The sequence below is a fragment of the Setaria italica genome, chromosome IV (assembly GCF_000263155.2).
Source record: "Setaria italica strain Yugu1 chromosome IV, Setaria_italica_v2.0, whole genome shotgun sequence".
NCBI lineage: Eukaryota > Viridiplantae > Streptophyta > Magnoliopsida > Poales > Poaceae > Setaria > Setaria italica.
Genome location: NC_028453.1, coordinates 26735955 through 26753291, shown reverse-complemented (window position 1 = coordinate 26753291; position 17337 = coordinate 26735955). Strand labels below are relative to the sequence as shown.

The 17337-nt window shown below is 46.6% G+C and overlaps 1 protein-coding gene across 1 annotated transcript; it reads right to left on the bottom strand.

Moving 5' to 3' along the window:
* Positions 1-366: 366 nt before the first annotated feature.
* LOC101762298 lies at positions 367-1334 on the bottom strand. The gene has a single exon (XM_004965462.3). It carries the CDS (start codon positions 1214-1216, stop codon positions 821-823), a length of 396 nt encoding a protein of 131 aa, XP_004965519.1. The 5' UTR covers positions 1217-1334; the 3' UTR covers positions 367-820.
* Between the last annotated feature and the right edge of the window lie 16003 nt (positions 1335-17337).

Here is a 17337-nt window from a genome sequence, read left to right as displayed (position 1 = left end):
TTCAGAAATTCGGATAGAACTACCTATATAGAGTTATTAATGGAGCTTTAGGTACGCTTTAGGAGAATTGCAAAAGTACTACGTGGTAGCAGCAATACCCACAGCTTAAAAGAACAACTAAAAAGAGCAAAACCAAACAGTTATGACAGTATATTGCTTGCAGCACACCAAATTCATCTCAGGATGTTACTCATCACGGTTCCAAATTAACTGAGTGAAGCACTACTCCCACGTGTTCACAACTACTAGGTGCTCCCTCCGTTCCAAATTATGTCATTTTGATTTTTCAGGTTAATATATATTATTATACACCTACGTATACATTGTATCTAGATACATAATAATATCTATGAATATAGAAAAGGCTAAAACGAGTTGCTTGGTAGCAAGCAAGAACGGCACTATGAATATCGAACCAGATTCAGGTCCTGGTCAGAGATCGAAGAGTAGATTACAGCAGGCAGAGGGCTTTAGTTGCCATCTCGTTCTCTCACCGCTATTTACAAAAGAAAAGAGCATAGCAAAAGGCGAAGAAAAAGGCAAAAGCGAAACGAGATAGATGCTAATTGGACAGCACAAGTGAAACAAAGAAATCTACTCTAGCTACAGAGTATAGTCGTCCATCCGATGGATCATCCCTCCAACCTTAGCAGGGCTGTAACAAGGCCACTCCCTTGTAAAAAAACCGCAAGAAGCCTCTCCATAACTCCATCGGATATCCGATCGATCCAGGCAGCAAGCAAAGCGAGCGAGCGACAGGAGCAAGAACGCAGAGATCTGGACTAAGGAACCGGAAACACGTCCCGATCGATCCCTCAGCTTACGAAACGAGAGCCTCCGGGCACTCGAGGATGCTCTCGAGGCGCGGGCGCCAGCCGCCGCCCTGCAGCTGCTTGTCGGCTGCGGCAGCGCCCTTGGCGGCGTGCATGTGGTGGAGCACGTCCTCGAGGCGCTGGTCGCCGGTCTTGAGCTGCGCCATGAGCCACTCGAGCTCGGCGCGCGTGAGCACGATCTTCACCTTGAGCCCCTCTGCCGCCGCCGCCGCTGGCGGCGGAGACTCGTCAGTCTCCTCCGGGTACTCCGCCTCAGCGTCGTCCTCCTCCTCCTCGTCCCGCAGCAGCTGGCTGATCCTCCGCATCTCGGAAAGGCTCTCCTCCTCCTCCGGCAGCAGGCCGCCGCGCCTCTGCTTGGACGCCGCGTTGAGGCAGTTGCCCATGGCTGGCTGGCCGGCCGGCCGGCGACAAGGCAAGCGAGCAGGGACAGCGCGCGGCGCCTTTGGCGAGGTAGTAAGCAAGCGAGGCGAGCTGTGGTGGCTAAGAGGTGGGAGGCGCCGCGCTGGACGTTTTATATATAACGTGGAGCTCTGGAGCCGGTGGCTGGTGGGCTGGTGGCGCGCGCGTATGTTGGTGTAGCGTAGCCGACTAGCAGAGCAGAGCAGAGGAGCCGCCGTGCGGTGCAGCGTGCGAGCGCACGCGGGGTCCGCGGCGAAAGCGGAAAGGGCCCGGGACCGGGAGGAGGGAGCACGCAGCGAGCAGAGTGGTGGTGCGTGCACATGGAGGGGTCGGGGTCCGGTCGGGAGGTGCGTGCGGGGCTGGCCCGGCCGGGGGGCGGCACGGCACAGCACGCGGGGGAGGGAGTGAGGCACCGCGCACGCTTTTCCCATCGTCGGCTGGTCCCGGCCCGGTCGGTCGTTTGGCAAAGGCGATCGAGGCGGGTTGGGTGTGTTTCTCCCGTTGTTAGCGTGTGGGTCATCACCCCACCGACTGACAACTTCTCCGCTCCGGGCATGTGATCGAGCGAGCTTTTCCAAAGGATCGTGTGTGTCCACGCTCACCATTACAGTGCCTGTGGGCTAGCTGTGGCTTGTCTAGTGTTCACCGATGGCGGTTGGCGCGCGGTGCCGCGCCCGCGCGCAGGCCTCGAGGCCCAGCATGGACTGCAGTTCAGGATGCCGCGCGCGGGCTGCGCTGCACTACTCGTGTGTTCTACAGCTACACTCTCTCATGCTATATGTACACGGTCACGGAAAAGGAGAGCACGTAACTGCGTGCGCGCATGATCACCCTAGCTAGTGCGGTAGTGCCTAGCCAGCAGGCAGCTTGCCATCGCGTGAGTGGCGAATGCATGCTTCCACTGCACTCACGGGCACGGACCCCGGCCCCCGCAATCATCCGTCGCATACTCGCATGATCGTCGTGTGGGCCGGGCTACTCTTCTTCTTCGGTCGGCACCAAACCTCGCTCCTCCGTCCATCCATTTCCTACCAAGCTCGGGATCATATCGATCGGCTGCACTGTTTGCCATCCTGGGATGGATCCCCTGTCGGGACGTGTGCGTCCCCCTCACCTCACGTGAATGCTACTAGCTACTTACGCACCGCGGCTAGCTAGTACATTCCATACTAACGGCTGCTCGGTCATGGTCGGTCCGGTCTCGCTGTTAGTTGCACAACACACAGCTCATATCACATAGTATATCATACAGTGGTAGTAACGAAATAGTACAAAGTAGCCAAAGGTTCATATGAAATGGAACCACCATCAGGGGCGGAGCTGGGCCAATCCCACACCTAGCTAGAGCCACTCAATGGAGATAATTTGCTAGCTGGGCTGCCCAACGTCTAGGGACGTGACCATAGTGATCCTAGGCGTTCCTCCGCCACCGTCACCATCTATACTCTATTGTACACTTTGAATTTAACCGAAATCTCTCGAATTTGGTCTGAATACGAGGACACCTACAGACTGTTCCTCTCCTTCATTCAGATGCTTGCTTGGAGCGCATCCCATCTGGCAATTGTTGATAACAACTTTTTTACTAGATCTCAAGTGATACAATACCCATTCCACGCGTGCTGAGGTGCCGGCGGGAGGGGTCGGGAGGCTGACGCCTTGCTACCCCTTTTCGCACTATGATGCTGGAGATCGACAAAATTCTTGCAGTGGTGATAATGTGATTGTGCTACAGGAGCTACAGGCGAAAGCTCTACCTGATTTTTGTGTCAATCACTACACTAGAAACGATTTGTACCGGCACGTCGAAATTAGCGTTCTAGCGGGTGGAATTAGCACCCGCCAGCATAAAGGTGACCGAGACCGCCGGGCTAGTGCCCGCCAGCATAGATGGCTATGTGCTGGCGGGCTACTTAAGCGCTCGCTAGCACAAATGGGATCATGACTACCTAAACGCCCGTCAGCACAGAGCCCACTACATCTTATATCTTAAGCAAGGCTGGCCTCCCCTCTCCCTTGTCCCATCCTTATCTTATCTCTCCAGGTGCTGTGAGCGGGCGGCGGGCTTCTGCGTGAGCAGGCGGTGGGAGCGGCGGTAGGCATGACTTCGGCGGCGGCAGGAGCGGTGGTGTGCGACGACTTCGGCAGGTGGCGGGCGCAACGGTAGGTGTTGCTTCGGCGGGAGCGGTGGGCGGTGGCGACGAGCGACGGGGTCTGCAAGAGCGGGAGCGGAGGGCGGCGGCGACGGGCGACGAGGTTTCTAGGAGCGGGAGTGGCGTCGGCGGGCAGCGGGTCTCCAGGAGCGGGAGCGGCATCGGCGGGTGGCGGGTCTCCAGGAGCGCTGGGCTCCGACGATGAGCGGCGACGCGGCCACGGTTGCGGTGCTGGCTTTTTTTAATTATCCCAAAGAATCTGTGCTGGCGGGCTACCTAAGTACCCGCCAGCGCAAATTGGAACTGTACTGGTGGTGCTGGCTGTGAGTTGCTGGCGGGTGCGGAACCCGCCAGCAGAAACCGGTTTTGCCCGCCAGCAAAAATTGTTTGTGGCGTGGTGGGTGTCAGCAACAACCGCGTCGTAGGGCATCGTTTCCCTCCCTTGAGGCGCTTGTTGTGGTGCTTTAATTCTGCAAGGTTTGTCGATATTCTAGGTGAAAACCTTATTTCGGCTTGCCAGATGGGCGGCGACGACGTATTCAACGTCATGTCCTCCTTTGGCGTTGCCTTGGAGGTCCTCTAGCTCAGCTTTCATTACATAGGCGTAGTCTATTGCGCGAGCGATAGAAGATATGTATTCCGGCATGATAAGTCCGACGACATCAAGTTTCTAAGTAGACAAAAAATATGATGGATTGGTGATGCACCAAGACAACGTAAGGTTGAAACATGAACGAAAAAGAAGAACGAAGCTTAATCTTTTAATTATCTTCCTTTATCTTAAAGTTTTTTCTTGTATTTTTGAGCTTTTTACTTTTAAGGATTAAAGTCTAAGAATTATTTGTAGCCCTTGACTATATATATCCACCACGTGGATGCAGTAGGTCGGATTTTACCAATTATCTATTAAAAAAAGTGATACAATACCCTTGCGTCCGTCGTTGTCCTTCGAATCGGCCGTAATTGTAGCAGGCACAAGTTGGGCACAAATCAATAGGATCGACTATTAGCACATCGCTGGTTTTTTGAAAGGAACAAAAAAACAAGAGCGGTCGATCACTGATTGGCCTACAGCTTTATCTACCGGTGCGTACGTGATGGGCAGGTAGGAGTGGATGGATCCAACTGCACGTGAACACGCACGACACGAACAGTCGAACACAGCACCCAGGTGCCCAGGTCGGTGCATCCCGACACAATTTGTCATGGCTCGCGCGTGTGCACGCACGGGCACAGGAATGCTAGCGAATCCCTTGGTACTATGCGGCTATATAGCTATATATATGGAGTACATTGTTCAGGTAGCAGGAGGCCAACCGATGGACACGAATTGTCGAGGCGAGATGAGATGGATTCCATGTCCGAGAAGACGCCACACGACATGGTTGATTGATCGTCAGGGATCAGGCCAGGCTAAGCCAGCTCTGGCAGCAGCACCTGGTTGGTGGCAGAAGAGATAGAGGTACTAAAGTTAAGGTCACATTGGATGTTCGGACGCTAATTAGGAGGATTAAATATGAGCTAATTATAAAACTAACCGTAGAATCCCTATACTAATTCACGAGACGAATCTATTAAGCCTAATTAATCCATCATTAGCAAATGGTTAATGTAGCACCACATTGTCAAATTATGGACTAGTTAGGCTTAATAGATTCGTCTCGCGAATTAGACTCTATCTGTGCAATTAGTTTTGTAATTAGATTATATTTAATACTCCTAATTAGTATTTAAATATCTGATGTGGTAGGTACTAAAATTTAGGTGTGGGTTGCCAAACAGGTCCTCAGCTATTCAATCAGGCATGTCCATGAACAGCAGGCTATCGACAACTGATTAATCAGGCTCGCTGGACCGACGCAGTTTGCATGCGTCAACCGTGGGTCAACGGAGAAATGGTCGAGCAGGTTCTTGGTTTGGCGTCATATCAGATCAACCCGGCCATCTGCAGGTTATTATATATAATTCATGGGACAAGTCCCTTGTTTTCGGTAACCACTCCCCATTTCTAAATCACGTAGGTCTGAGACCAGCAGCTCTAACAGGTCCAAGCAGAGTTCCCCAGCAGCCCAGCCTCTTGTCGGTCTCTGCAACTTCATCAACTACTCCCTACGTTCTAAATTGTACATCATTTTGATTTTTTAGATGTTTATATGCATCTAAACATGTATTATATTTAGGTGTATACAAACATCTATGAATATTGAAATCAACTACTCCCTACGTTCCAAATTGTAGGTCGTTTTGATTTTTTAGATGTTTATATGCATCTAAACATGCATTATATTTAGGTGTATATAAACATCTATGAATCTTGAAAAATCAAAACGACCTACAATTTGGTAGGTCCGTTGACCGGGCTAGATGGATCACTATAAATCGAATTGATCAAGGGCTGAGACACTACGAAAGTACTATACATCTGTTTCGCTGCCCCCAAGCCCAAGCCCTAACGTTTTGTCATGTTTCATTTGTACGTTCCCATGGATCGATACACACTCTTTTCGAATGGTGACTAACGTCACAACGTGCAGCGCACGCGAGTGACGCGCTCACTGCGAAATTGCGAAAGCTGCATTCAAAGGAAGCAGTTAGCACCATGTATTCTCTTATCGGCAGCTGCTTGGTCTCATCGGGGGGAGTCCAATCTGTTTTTACTGTAATTTTGTATTTTTATGTGTGTATCATTGTTCTATTTAGTAGATCCTAGTATAATTGTTGGTGCTAGTATCAGTCAGGAGAGAAAAGACAGAAAACTCCCGAGTTAGAGTGTAGAAGGCTTTCTAAACAAGAAAAATATCTGGGCATGAGATTTTAGTTCATATCTTTTTGACTTGTTTATGACATACGCTATAAGATATCCCACTTTTCCAAGGTTACATTATATCATTATGTTGCTGATGCTATACAATAGCTATACAACATTCTGTACTTGAATTCCTTGCGGTAACTCTTAGCCAGTAATCCTGTGTCTTTGATTTTTGTCTCACTGTTGGGAGTGTCCAAAATCATATTAACAATATCTGAGCTCTTCGAGAACATTCTAATAAAGAAATAACACAGGGGAAATCCAGATATCCTGTAGTGACAGGACAGCGGAATCCATTTCATTTGAATTTATCTCCAATTCTATGTTGTACATAGGAAATTTCTAAGGAGAATAATTCTAAAATCCAAGGGACGCCCTAGAATTTATATATCTTGGTAGAAATCCGCCAATAGGCCTGACCACCAGCGCGAAGATGTCAACACACACAAGAAAAAAGGTACCACGGACGGATAGCAAATGGAACGAATGGAACGAGAGTATGGAAGACAGGCCACGAAGATTGAGATTGGTTGTTCATGCTGGAACATCTGTCCAAATCAAATCATGGACGCCCCCATCATACCAGCTACGTACTACGATACAAAGCTAGAGACGTAAAATCACTAATTAAAACTTAGGTTTATCTACAAAATAGAACTAGAGATAATGATGATCATGTGTCAGTCGTCGTCAATGATCTTAGCTCAGGTCGTTCTTTGGGGACCATTTGCATCTCATCGATTCAACCCGAACTGCCTGCACCCGGGCCTCATCACCTGCTGCCAGTGACGACAAGTCGACATGAGCGGCAGCTGGGGCATCGCCACCGCAGTCGCCGCGAAATCATGGCAAATAGATCGATATGCACTGCAGCAGTTCATGAACGAGGTAAGCAAGAGCTGTTGTGATTCGCTACAGATTCCTCAGCTCTTGTTCCAAACGGGATGTTTTATGCTGGTCGAGAGGCCTTGTCTGATTGTCTCCCGTTTCCTCTTCTGAAAGATGGTGTGCTCACAACAGGACCTCGATGCTTTTCAGGCATACTTAAATTTGTTTCCCCTAAGTTAGCGTCTCAGGCACCAACTGAATGCCTCATCATCCTATCCAAATTGTAATAAGTTTTAGACTTGGACATATACATTTCACGTCCTAGCTAGCTACTTTATAAGACTTGTTATGTCGGTGGCTCAACCCATGGAGTTGCAGGGTGCAGTACGTCAACCGTAGGTCAATGACATCGAGAAGGAAATTAATTAAGGGCATGTTTATTTCAGTTAGAAATTTTGAAAATTAAATTATAGATTGTGGGTTTTGGAAAACTGCATTGTTAAAAAAATTGAAAACTGCGGTCTCTTTTTCTCTCTCTTTATCTCTCATTTACATGTGGCCCGTATTATCTTCCTCCTATATCTCTCTTTCTCAATTTTTCTGTTTTCAAAAAAAAAATCTCTTTCTCCTAACATACGAAGAGAATGTAGCCATGGATAAGCCTCGGTCGCCCCTCCACTTATTGTGGTCTCATCTCAATTCAATCACAAAATAGATTCCCCACGATCTCCTCCCTTCCCCTCTATTTCCCCTTCCATTCGTTGCACATGCAAGAAGATTGAGCCGGAAGGAGGTGAAGAGAACCATTATGTTATTATCGTTGTAATAGTATATGGTGGGTAAATATGTATACCACAATATGGCATAAAAGACAACGATGTGGATTACTAGATTGTGACCATCCATGATTAGATTATGAAATACAAGAAAAAATATGCATGTTTGTTTTATCTTTGATTGTAAAACATGTAAAAGACACAATCTTTAACTAAAAGTAGAAAAAAGCAGGGCCTAATACATGAGACATGTTTGTTGTTTATGCTAACGTCTCGTTTCCTGACCCCATATATGTTCACCGGACTGCCTAAGAAAAGGCCAAAAGATTCCAACAACTGGATCATGTCGACCAGCCCGAAACGTCGATTGAATGGGCTAGATGGCTGCAAAAATGATCATGACGACTGAGACCTGACAAAAGTATATACCATCTTTCGCGGCAGAAATGGCAATTAACTGATTAGGTTGTTGTGGACCAGAAATTAAGGTCTAGTCACCACATGATTTTGCTTGTTTTTTTAATAAGTTTATAACGCATGAATAGAAAGCTAAGCTACCGTTGCCATTATCGTGCTGCAAAATAAAATTGTCATTTTAGATGTGTAGGTAGCTGTATGATAAATAGCTTATTAGCACTCTGAAACTTTGATGATGAGTCCGGAAGACAAATGGCCACTACTGTTGCAGAGAGACTTGTGAATTGTGATAGTGATACAATCTAGTGAATCCGGCAGAAAGAGAAAGGAACGGCAAGTTTACCATAATAGTCATCTCTACTCACTGTATCCAACTGATAGTGTATATATATATGATACATAGCAAGCTTACATATTGTGTGATCAATCGTTACTACGGCCTATTTCCTTATCTTAATTGGGAAGGGGGGGGAAGAGGCGGCGCCGGGGGCTGGTCGTCTTTGGAACAAACAGAAGCGAGCAGCCACGGGCAGCCTTGCAAGTACGTGTTCCCTGCTGCTCCCAGCACTCGTACAACTCATCCACACATGCGGCATCGCTTGCCGCCGCTGCACGAGACAAAACGGAGGACAAGCAAACACCAGGAGCATCTACAGGCACAGGCTGACAGGCATCTCTATTCTCATTGTCGATTCGTCTCCTTGCATGAAGCAAGCAAACGCCACCAGCGTCAGCTTTCCTGTGAGACAACTGACAAGATGCAACGATAATCGAAACAGTTGGCGTTTAAGGAGTTTTGGGGGCAGGTGTGTAGAAATTGTATAAGCGTTTGTCACCCTTGGTCAGGGTCGCGTCATGTATTTATATGGAGCCATCAACCGGCCAGGTTACAGATATTGAGTTTGTTACACGCAGGTTAGAGATCAAAAACGAATTACAAGATATACATCTTCAACAACTCAAACTCTAGACATTTTACATTCCCCCTCAATCACAACTTGTCTAAGTTGAGATTGTGCTTGAATTCTTCTAATTATCGAGCTGTGATCAGTTTTGTAAAACCATCTGCAACCTTATCTCTTGTTGATACAAAACAAATTTGCAAAACTCCTTGTGATATTCTTTCTCGAACAAAGTGGAAATTCACCTCAATATGTTTGGTCCTGGCATGAAACACATGATTAGCTGATAATTATGTAGCTCCTATATTATCACACCACAACCTTGCTGCCTTGGGACTTTGAACTCCAAGTTCTCCCAACAATGTTTGCACCCACATGATTTCTGCAGTGGCATTCACCATAGATTTATACTCAGCCTCAGTACTTGATCGTGAGACTGTAGCTTGCTTTCGTGTACTCCACGAAATAAGGTGAGACCCAAAGAAAACAGCAAAGCCTCCAGTTGACTTTCTATCATCAACACAACCTGCCTAATCTGCATCGGAATATGCACTCACCAATGTGGAAGCTGATTTGTGTATCCTTAAGCCGAAACCAACTGTGTACTTGAGATATCTCAAAATACGCTTCATTGCAGTCCAATGAAGTGTAATAGGCTTGTGCAAGTATTGACACACCTTGTTAATAGCAAATGATATATCTGGCCGAGTCAAAGTAAGATATTGCAATGTTCCAACTATGCTTCTGAATCTCGTGGAATCATTAGGCCCAAGAGGATCACCTTCATGCGCCGACAGCTTCTCATTTGCAGACATTGGAGTATTAACCGGTTTGCAAGTTGTCATCCCAACTCTTTTTAACAAATCTAACATATACTTCTCCTTTGTTAAAAGAATACCATCCTACGGTCTCTTAACTTCAATTCCTAGGAAACAGTGGAGATCCCCAAGATCCTTTAATGCAAACTCACTCTTAAGAACTTTTAGCAATGCTGTCGTAGCACCCTATGATGAACTTTCCACAAAGATATCATCCATATAAATGAGTAAGAATATAGTTACTTCTCCTTTGTTAAAGTAGAAGAGAGAAATATCAGCTCGAGATGGCTTAAATCCAAGACTATGCAGTTTTTCACTTAAGCAAGAATACCAAGCTCGTGGCGCCTGTTTCAGACCATAAAGTGCCTTGTCCAACTTACAGACATATTGTGGATGACCTTTGTCCTCGTACCTAGGAGGTTGCCTCATGAACACTTCTTCAAGGATGCCACTAAGAAACACGTTCTGAACATCTAACTGTTGAAGACTCCAGCCTCTTGATACTGCAACAAATAACACAAGTCTAATAGTAGCAGCCTTAACTAGAGGACTAAAAATGTCCTCATAGTCAATACCATACCGTTGCTTAAAGCCCTTCACAACCAAACGATCTTTATATCTATCAATCGAACCATCTGGCTTTCGCTTGAATTTATATACCCATTTACAATCAATGATGTTCTGACAAGCTTTCGGTGGAACTAGATGTCATGTTTTATTTCTCATGAGAGCCATATATTCACTATCCATAGCTTGCTTCCAATCTGAATTTCCAAAGGCTTCATCTAAATTATTTAGCTTAGATGAAACAATAAAACCATGCCTTACAGTTCCATCTGTATATTGCTTGGGTTTTTGAATACCATGAGACCCACGCGTCCTTGGATGTTCAGGTTGTTCAGTAGCTTGAGCAATTTCTTGAACAGCAGATAGAGCAGCTGGGTACACAGCAGTAGGTGCCGCAGCGGATCCGGATGGCACCGTAGGAAATCCGGTCGGGAGCGGATCCCAGCGCGAGACAGACGACGACGTCCCGCGCTTTGCCGGTAGCTGGAGCTGACGCGTGGCACACGCTGGTTCGCCAGCTGGTTCGCTCGATTCGCCCGCTGTTTCCCCCTCGTGGCCAGCTACCGCTATCGGGTGCGTGGCACGCGCGTACTCATGCTACCTGTCCGGGGGAGGGACCGAGGTGGATTCGCCTGCGCAGTTCGTTGGAGCTGCAGGAGGATCAGCGTCGGGAGCCATGCACCCTTATTCCCCCATAAAATCACCTTCCGAAATAGGATTTAAATCTGGATTTTCACCAAAGTCTATCCCTGCTGTATCACCAACATTGTTAGATGGAGGATGTAGATCATTTGTCATATTAGCATGCGATGTTGTACCCCAGGAAGATCCAAGGAGATTAGCTGAAAGTAATTCCCCTTCGGCTTGTAATCTAGCCCCTGCGTTATCATGCAACTCCGAGAAAGGAAAGACGTTTTCATCAAAGACAACATCTCTAGAGATATAAATACGACCCATGAGAATGTCCAAGCATTTAAATCCTTTGTGCATATTACTGTATCCAAGAAAGACATAGTGTTTTGAGCGAAACTTGAGCTTGTGAGAGTTATAGGGTCGGAGATTTGGCCAACACGCGCACCCAAAGACATGAAGCATGCAGTAATTTGGTTTTTCATGGAACAACCGTTCTAAGGGTGTGGTGTGGTTAATGATTTTGCTTGGAGTGCGATTGATGAGATAGGCAGCGGCAAGGAAGGCTTCGTCCCAAAATTTGAGGGGCATAGAGTGCCTACGTTTGTGTTCAGCAGCCCTGTTTTGTTAATGTGCATGAGGACAGGATACAAGATGTGTAATGCCAACATTTTTGAAAAATGAATTGAGTTTGACATACTCTCCAGCCCAATCTGTCTGCATAGCAATGATCTTTCGATTGAACAAATGTTCAACAAGACATTGAAACTCATGTAATTTGGAGAAAACTTTAGATTTATAATGAAGCAAATAAATCCATGTGAACTTGCTAAAATCATCTATAAAACTCATATAGTATTTTCTTCGCCCAACAGAATCAGAGGCAGGCCCCCATACATCTGAAAATACCAACTCTAAAGGAAACTTGGACACACTTGTAGACTTAGGATAGGGAAGTTGGCAACTTTTAGCTTGTTGGCAAGCATGGCACACAAATTCTTTCTTGACTTCTCTAAGACAAGGAAGATTATTCTCACTAATGAGTCGATGAACAACTGGAAAAGCAGGATGTCCTAATCTATTGTGCCATCTAGTATAGGATGGTGTAGAAACGCTCAAAGCTTCTTTTTGTAGATCAGGAAGGGGGTATAGGCCTCCTCTACACATTCCTACCAAAAGACTTCTCTTGGTTGCTTGACCCTTGATAGAAAAAAAATTGGATGAAATTGTAGAAAGGCATTGTTATCGGAAGCAAGGTGATGAATAAAAACTAAATTTTTCTTTGCTTTTGGGACATGAAGATGAAGAACATTATTAAGGTGTAGATTGCGATTAGGGGTACGAACTATTGCATGGCCAATATGAGTAATGTTCATACCTACACCGCAAGCATTGCGAATTTGATCATTGTCATTGTATTAGTCGTGGATGACTAGCTTGTCAAGGTTGCCAATCACGTGGTCAGTTGCACCCATGTCAGTGTACCAATTTGTGTCCACTTCATAGGACTGCACAGCTGCGTTGATGTTTCTTTCATCTGGGACAAAATCTTCCTCGAAGCGGTGCTAGCACCAATCAAAACCATGGCCTTCTTTGAGGCATACGTGGTGTCGTACCTTGGACCGAGGCTTCTATCCTCCTCCATTGCGCCCATTGGGCACATTGCTGTGTCCTCCTGAGCTTCCACACCTATAGCCTCCTCGATTGAACCCACACCCTCCATGGAACGCAGAATTCACCGAGGAATATGACTAGCTTGAGCTACTGCCGTGCATCAGATCAAGCTAGCTCTCAAAGCTTAGAACTTGGGCCAGGAGCTCGTTGTAGCAGATTGGAGTCGATCTGGCGATGATGGCCGTCTGTAGTGGGATGTAGTCAGCATTGAGCCCTATCAGCACATAGCTAATGAGCTCCTCCTCACCAAAGAGCTTTCCTACAGCCGCCATCTCGTCGACAAGTGCTTTCATCTTGCTCACGTACTCAGTAGCTGGCATGTTGCCCTTCTTCAACATTGCCAGTGAGATGCGCGTGTTCACTAACCGTGCTCTTGATTGGGATGAGTAGATTTCCTACACAGCAGACCACAATTCCACCGCGGTTGTCGCTGTAGCGACTTGCGCCATTACTTCACGTGTCATGGTGGTGAGCAGATAGCCCAGCACCTGTTGATCTAGCGCCACCCATCGTGCATAGTTGGGGTTGGCACTTTTGATGATCTTGTTGCCGATCTCCTTCAGTGGGGCAGGGTCCTTACCATCGAGGTGTCCTTCAAGCTGTGCACCGCGGATGGTTGGCAGGACCTGTGCCTTCCATAGAACAAGATTGTTCTTGGAAAGCTTCTCCATGATTGCAAGACTAAGCAGCGATGGGAGCATCGCTCCAGCGGAAGATGAGCCAGAGTCTTCCATGTAGATGTATTTTTAGAGGTTGGCTCTTGGTACCATGTAGAAATTGTATAAGCATTGTCACCCTTGGTCCGGGCCGTGTCATGTATTTATATGGAGCCATCAACTGGCTAGGTTACAGATATTGAGTTTGTTACAATACGTTTATCTACACGCAGGTTCGAGATCAAAAATGAATGACAAGATATACATCTTCAACAACTCAAACTCTAGACATTTTACAAGGTGAAAGAGGATGTGTTTGAGACATTGGAGAATCTTCACAGAGGGGAGCTGGATTTGTGAAGGTTAAACTATGGAGTGATTACTTTAATCCCAAAAATATAAGGGGCCACAAACATCAAGCAATTCATGCCGATATGTCTCTTAAATGTCATATACAAGATCATTACCAAAGTGCTCACAGTTAGACTTACCAGGGTTGCGGTGAAAGTGGTGGGGGCAAGTCAGACAGTTTTCATACTTGGAAGATATATTCTGGATGGTGTGGTGATTTTGCATGAAGTGCTACATCAACTAAAAAGTAGAAAGTTGGAGGGGATAATCCTAAAACTAGACGGTGGCTGGAGGTAGAGTGGCTATAAATTTTAATAGGGAAAGAGGAGAATACTTTAGGAGCTACAAAGGCTTGAGGTAGGGTGACCCGCTCTCGTCTCTTCTATTTAACTTGGTGAGTGACGCTTTCTCAGAAATGCTAAATCAGGCAAAGGAAAAGGCCTGATCAGTGGATTAGTGAATGAATTAGTAGAGGGAGGGCTCACACACTTGCAATATGAGGATGACACGATTCTATTCCTAGAAAAGAATGAGAACAACATTAGAATGATGAAATTTCTGTTGTTCTGCTATGAGGAAATGTCAGGGATGAAAATAAACTACAACAAAAGTGAAGTTTATGTGGTCGGTGTGGAGAAAGAACATGAAGAGATTGCCAAGGCTTTTAACTGTCAGATGGGGACCTTCCCAATGACATATTTAGGAATGCCAGTAAGTAATGTTAGACTATCAAAAGGAGAGATGAATAGGCCGGTGTCCAAAGTGGAGGGACGACTAGTGTTGACGCCAGATTTCGTCACTAGTAAAATCGGCGCCAAGAAGAGAGGGAATTGGAAAAGTACAGTTGGGAATCGGCCGAATGGTGCTACAGTACAAGATCGGCCGATGACTTCTCCCTCGCTTCGGATCGAGCGCGCCGGGTTCCCAGTCGGTTGCCTTTTGCCGATAAGGAATCGGCCGATTAGGAGGTTGGGTTAATTGGGCCTGTATGGGCTTGGAAAGGAATAGAAGGATAAGGGGGAGATCAGCCCATGAAGCGTATAATAACCAACCTAGCACGAATCGTGCTTGTAAATATTCGTTTTCTATTTGAATTAGGGATAGAATTCTAGTCAGTTAAGGAGTCATCTGTACGGGGCTATAAATAGCTACCTTTGTAAATCTGTAATCATATCAACAAATCAATACAACCAACTACTTTTTCCTCGTACTTACTTTCAAGCAGGCGACTTCGCCAAATACTTTCTCTTTTCACGAGTTCGTGCGAGTTGGCAAGGCTGCATCAACTTGATCTCTGGCCAATCTTGTAAGTTCCGTTTACCGAATACATTCTAAGCTTTAACTTCGGGCGTATCGCTGTTGTTTCGTTTAGATTTATTCACTAGTTATCGATATTTACTAGAATCATAGGTTTTACCTGTCTTTCTAGTTTTATCACCAGTTATCCAGCTAGGAATCGGCGGTTTCGGCTCTCTTTACATTTTGTTATTAAATTCATCTATTTTATATTGCCGATTAGATCTATTCCTAGTGTTGTTATCATAGCTTTGTGTCGATTACTCTAGTAGTTTTCTGTCTACAAGGCTACAGTGATCGGCTGTCTTATAGCCGATTTCTTTATTACGGCAAATCGGCCGATTCGCTGATAAGCTCTCTCGAGATCGGAAATTTAGCCGATCGTGATTTCTGGACCTGACACGTATTCTTCCTTGCCAATCAACAGGTCAGATTGGCTGGCACGCCGCGCGAACCGCACCAGGGCAATCACCCGAACAGGAGTTAAGCAGATTCTCCCGGGTCGTGTGTCAGACGCTGGGATTCGGTTGACCGATTTCTAGCACCAACACACTTTTGGCACACCCAGTGGGACACATACAACCGCCGCCATGTCGAAAGCTGCTGAAGTCTCCGAAGATAACGTCATTGAGGTGACGGAAGAAGATCTAAAGGACGACCAGAAAGAAGAACTGGATAAACATATGGCACAGTTCCGGAAAGCTTGCCTGCAGTCTTTCAGTCGCTCCAGAAGTGGGAAGACTATCAAAAAGTCTCTGTTTCCTGCTCCCCGCCAGATCACAATCTCTGAGGACTCGGCCAAAATGGCCGACATGGTTCAACAGTCCGTTTATCACGCCTTCGTTGATCAGTCCCCGGTACTTTCAAATATGGTGTACAACACCGTTGTAAACTCCTTCGCTGGTGGGATACCTCAAGGATACAGGGGACCGACATATACTCAGCCGATTCCACCAAACCAGAGTTATTTGAATTCGGTTTCTCAGCCGATCCAATTTTCTGTCGGGGGTTCAGGTGCTTCCTCATCGTCAGCTCCTATGGGGTATAACTCCATCCAACTGTCTTCTGCACCATTCCCTCCAGTTAGCCCATCACCTTGGGGGGCACCATCAGCCTCGGCCGGTCAGAATCTATCGGCCAGTCAAGGAAGCCCTCCATTCCAGGCATCTTTCCAAGCGGCCATTCGGCCGACCGTGCCGCCATACCAGCCTGTCGCACCAGAGATGAATAAAACAGCAGAGCTCATGCTGTATGATGAAACAAGTGGCTCATTCAAATAGCCGATTTTCAATACACAGCCGGCTTTCACTCAGATGCCACCTGCTTTCACTCAGCATCAGGCTATTCCACCTCCGGTATACCAACACGTGCCAATACCTCAACCAACGGTTCACCAGCAACAGCGAGATTGGTCGGCACGTATTGCGGAGGTGATTCAAGAACAATTCGGCTTAAAGCCGAAGGTACAAACTTACACCTATAGGACACCATACCCGTCTACATATGACCTATTGCCGTTTCCCCATCGGTATAAAGTTCCTGACTTCACCAAGTTTTCGGGGATGGATGACACTTCAACCGTGGAGCACGTGAATAGATTCATTATCCAATGCGGAGAGGCAGCTACGCAGGATGCTCTACGGGTGCGTTTGTTCTCATCATCTTTGTCTGGTTCGGCCTTTCAGTGGTTCACGACATTGCCGCCAAACTCGATTATCACATGGGCCGATTTAGAAAGACAGTTCCACAAATACTTCTACGCCGGGGTGCATGAGATGAAGCTGTCCGATTTGACCAGCCTCAGGCAGAGAAGTGACGAGCCGATATCCTCATATGTACAGAGGTTTCGGAAAATTAGGAACAAGTGCTATTCCCTGGCCCTAAACGACGCGCAGCTGGCCGATATAGCTTTTCAAGGCCTTCTGCCCCACATCAAAAAAAAAATACGCCTCACAGGAGTTCGAGAGTTTAAGCCAAATCGTCCACCGATTATCTGGACAAAAGGTACGTTCTTTCGATCCACGGAGGAATTTCCAAAAGAAAGTGGCGTTCCTGGAAGAGATGGAGGACAAGGAAGATGTTGAGGTCGGGCTTGCGGAATGGGTCAAGGGAAAGAAGCCAATATCATGCCCGTTCGGTAAAAAGGAGCTAGAGGCATTCGGTTTTGACACAACAAAGGCCGATAAAATCTTCGACCTTCTCCTCCAGGAAGGGCAGATCAAGCTCTC

Excerpts from the sequence above, each read along its gene's own strand:
- LOC101762298 (XM_004965462.3), bottom strand. The coding sequence starts at position 1,216 with ATGGGCAACTGCCTCAACGCGGCGTCCAAGCAGAGGCGCGGCGGCCTG.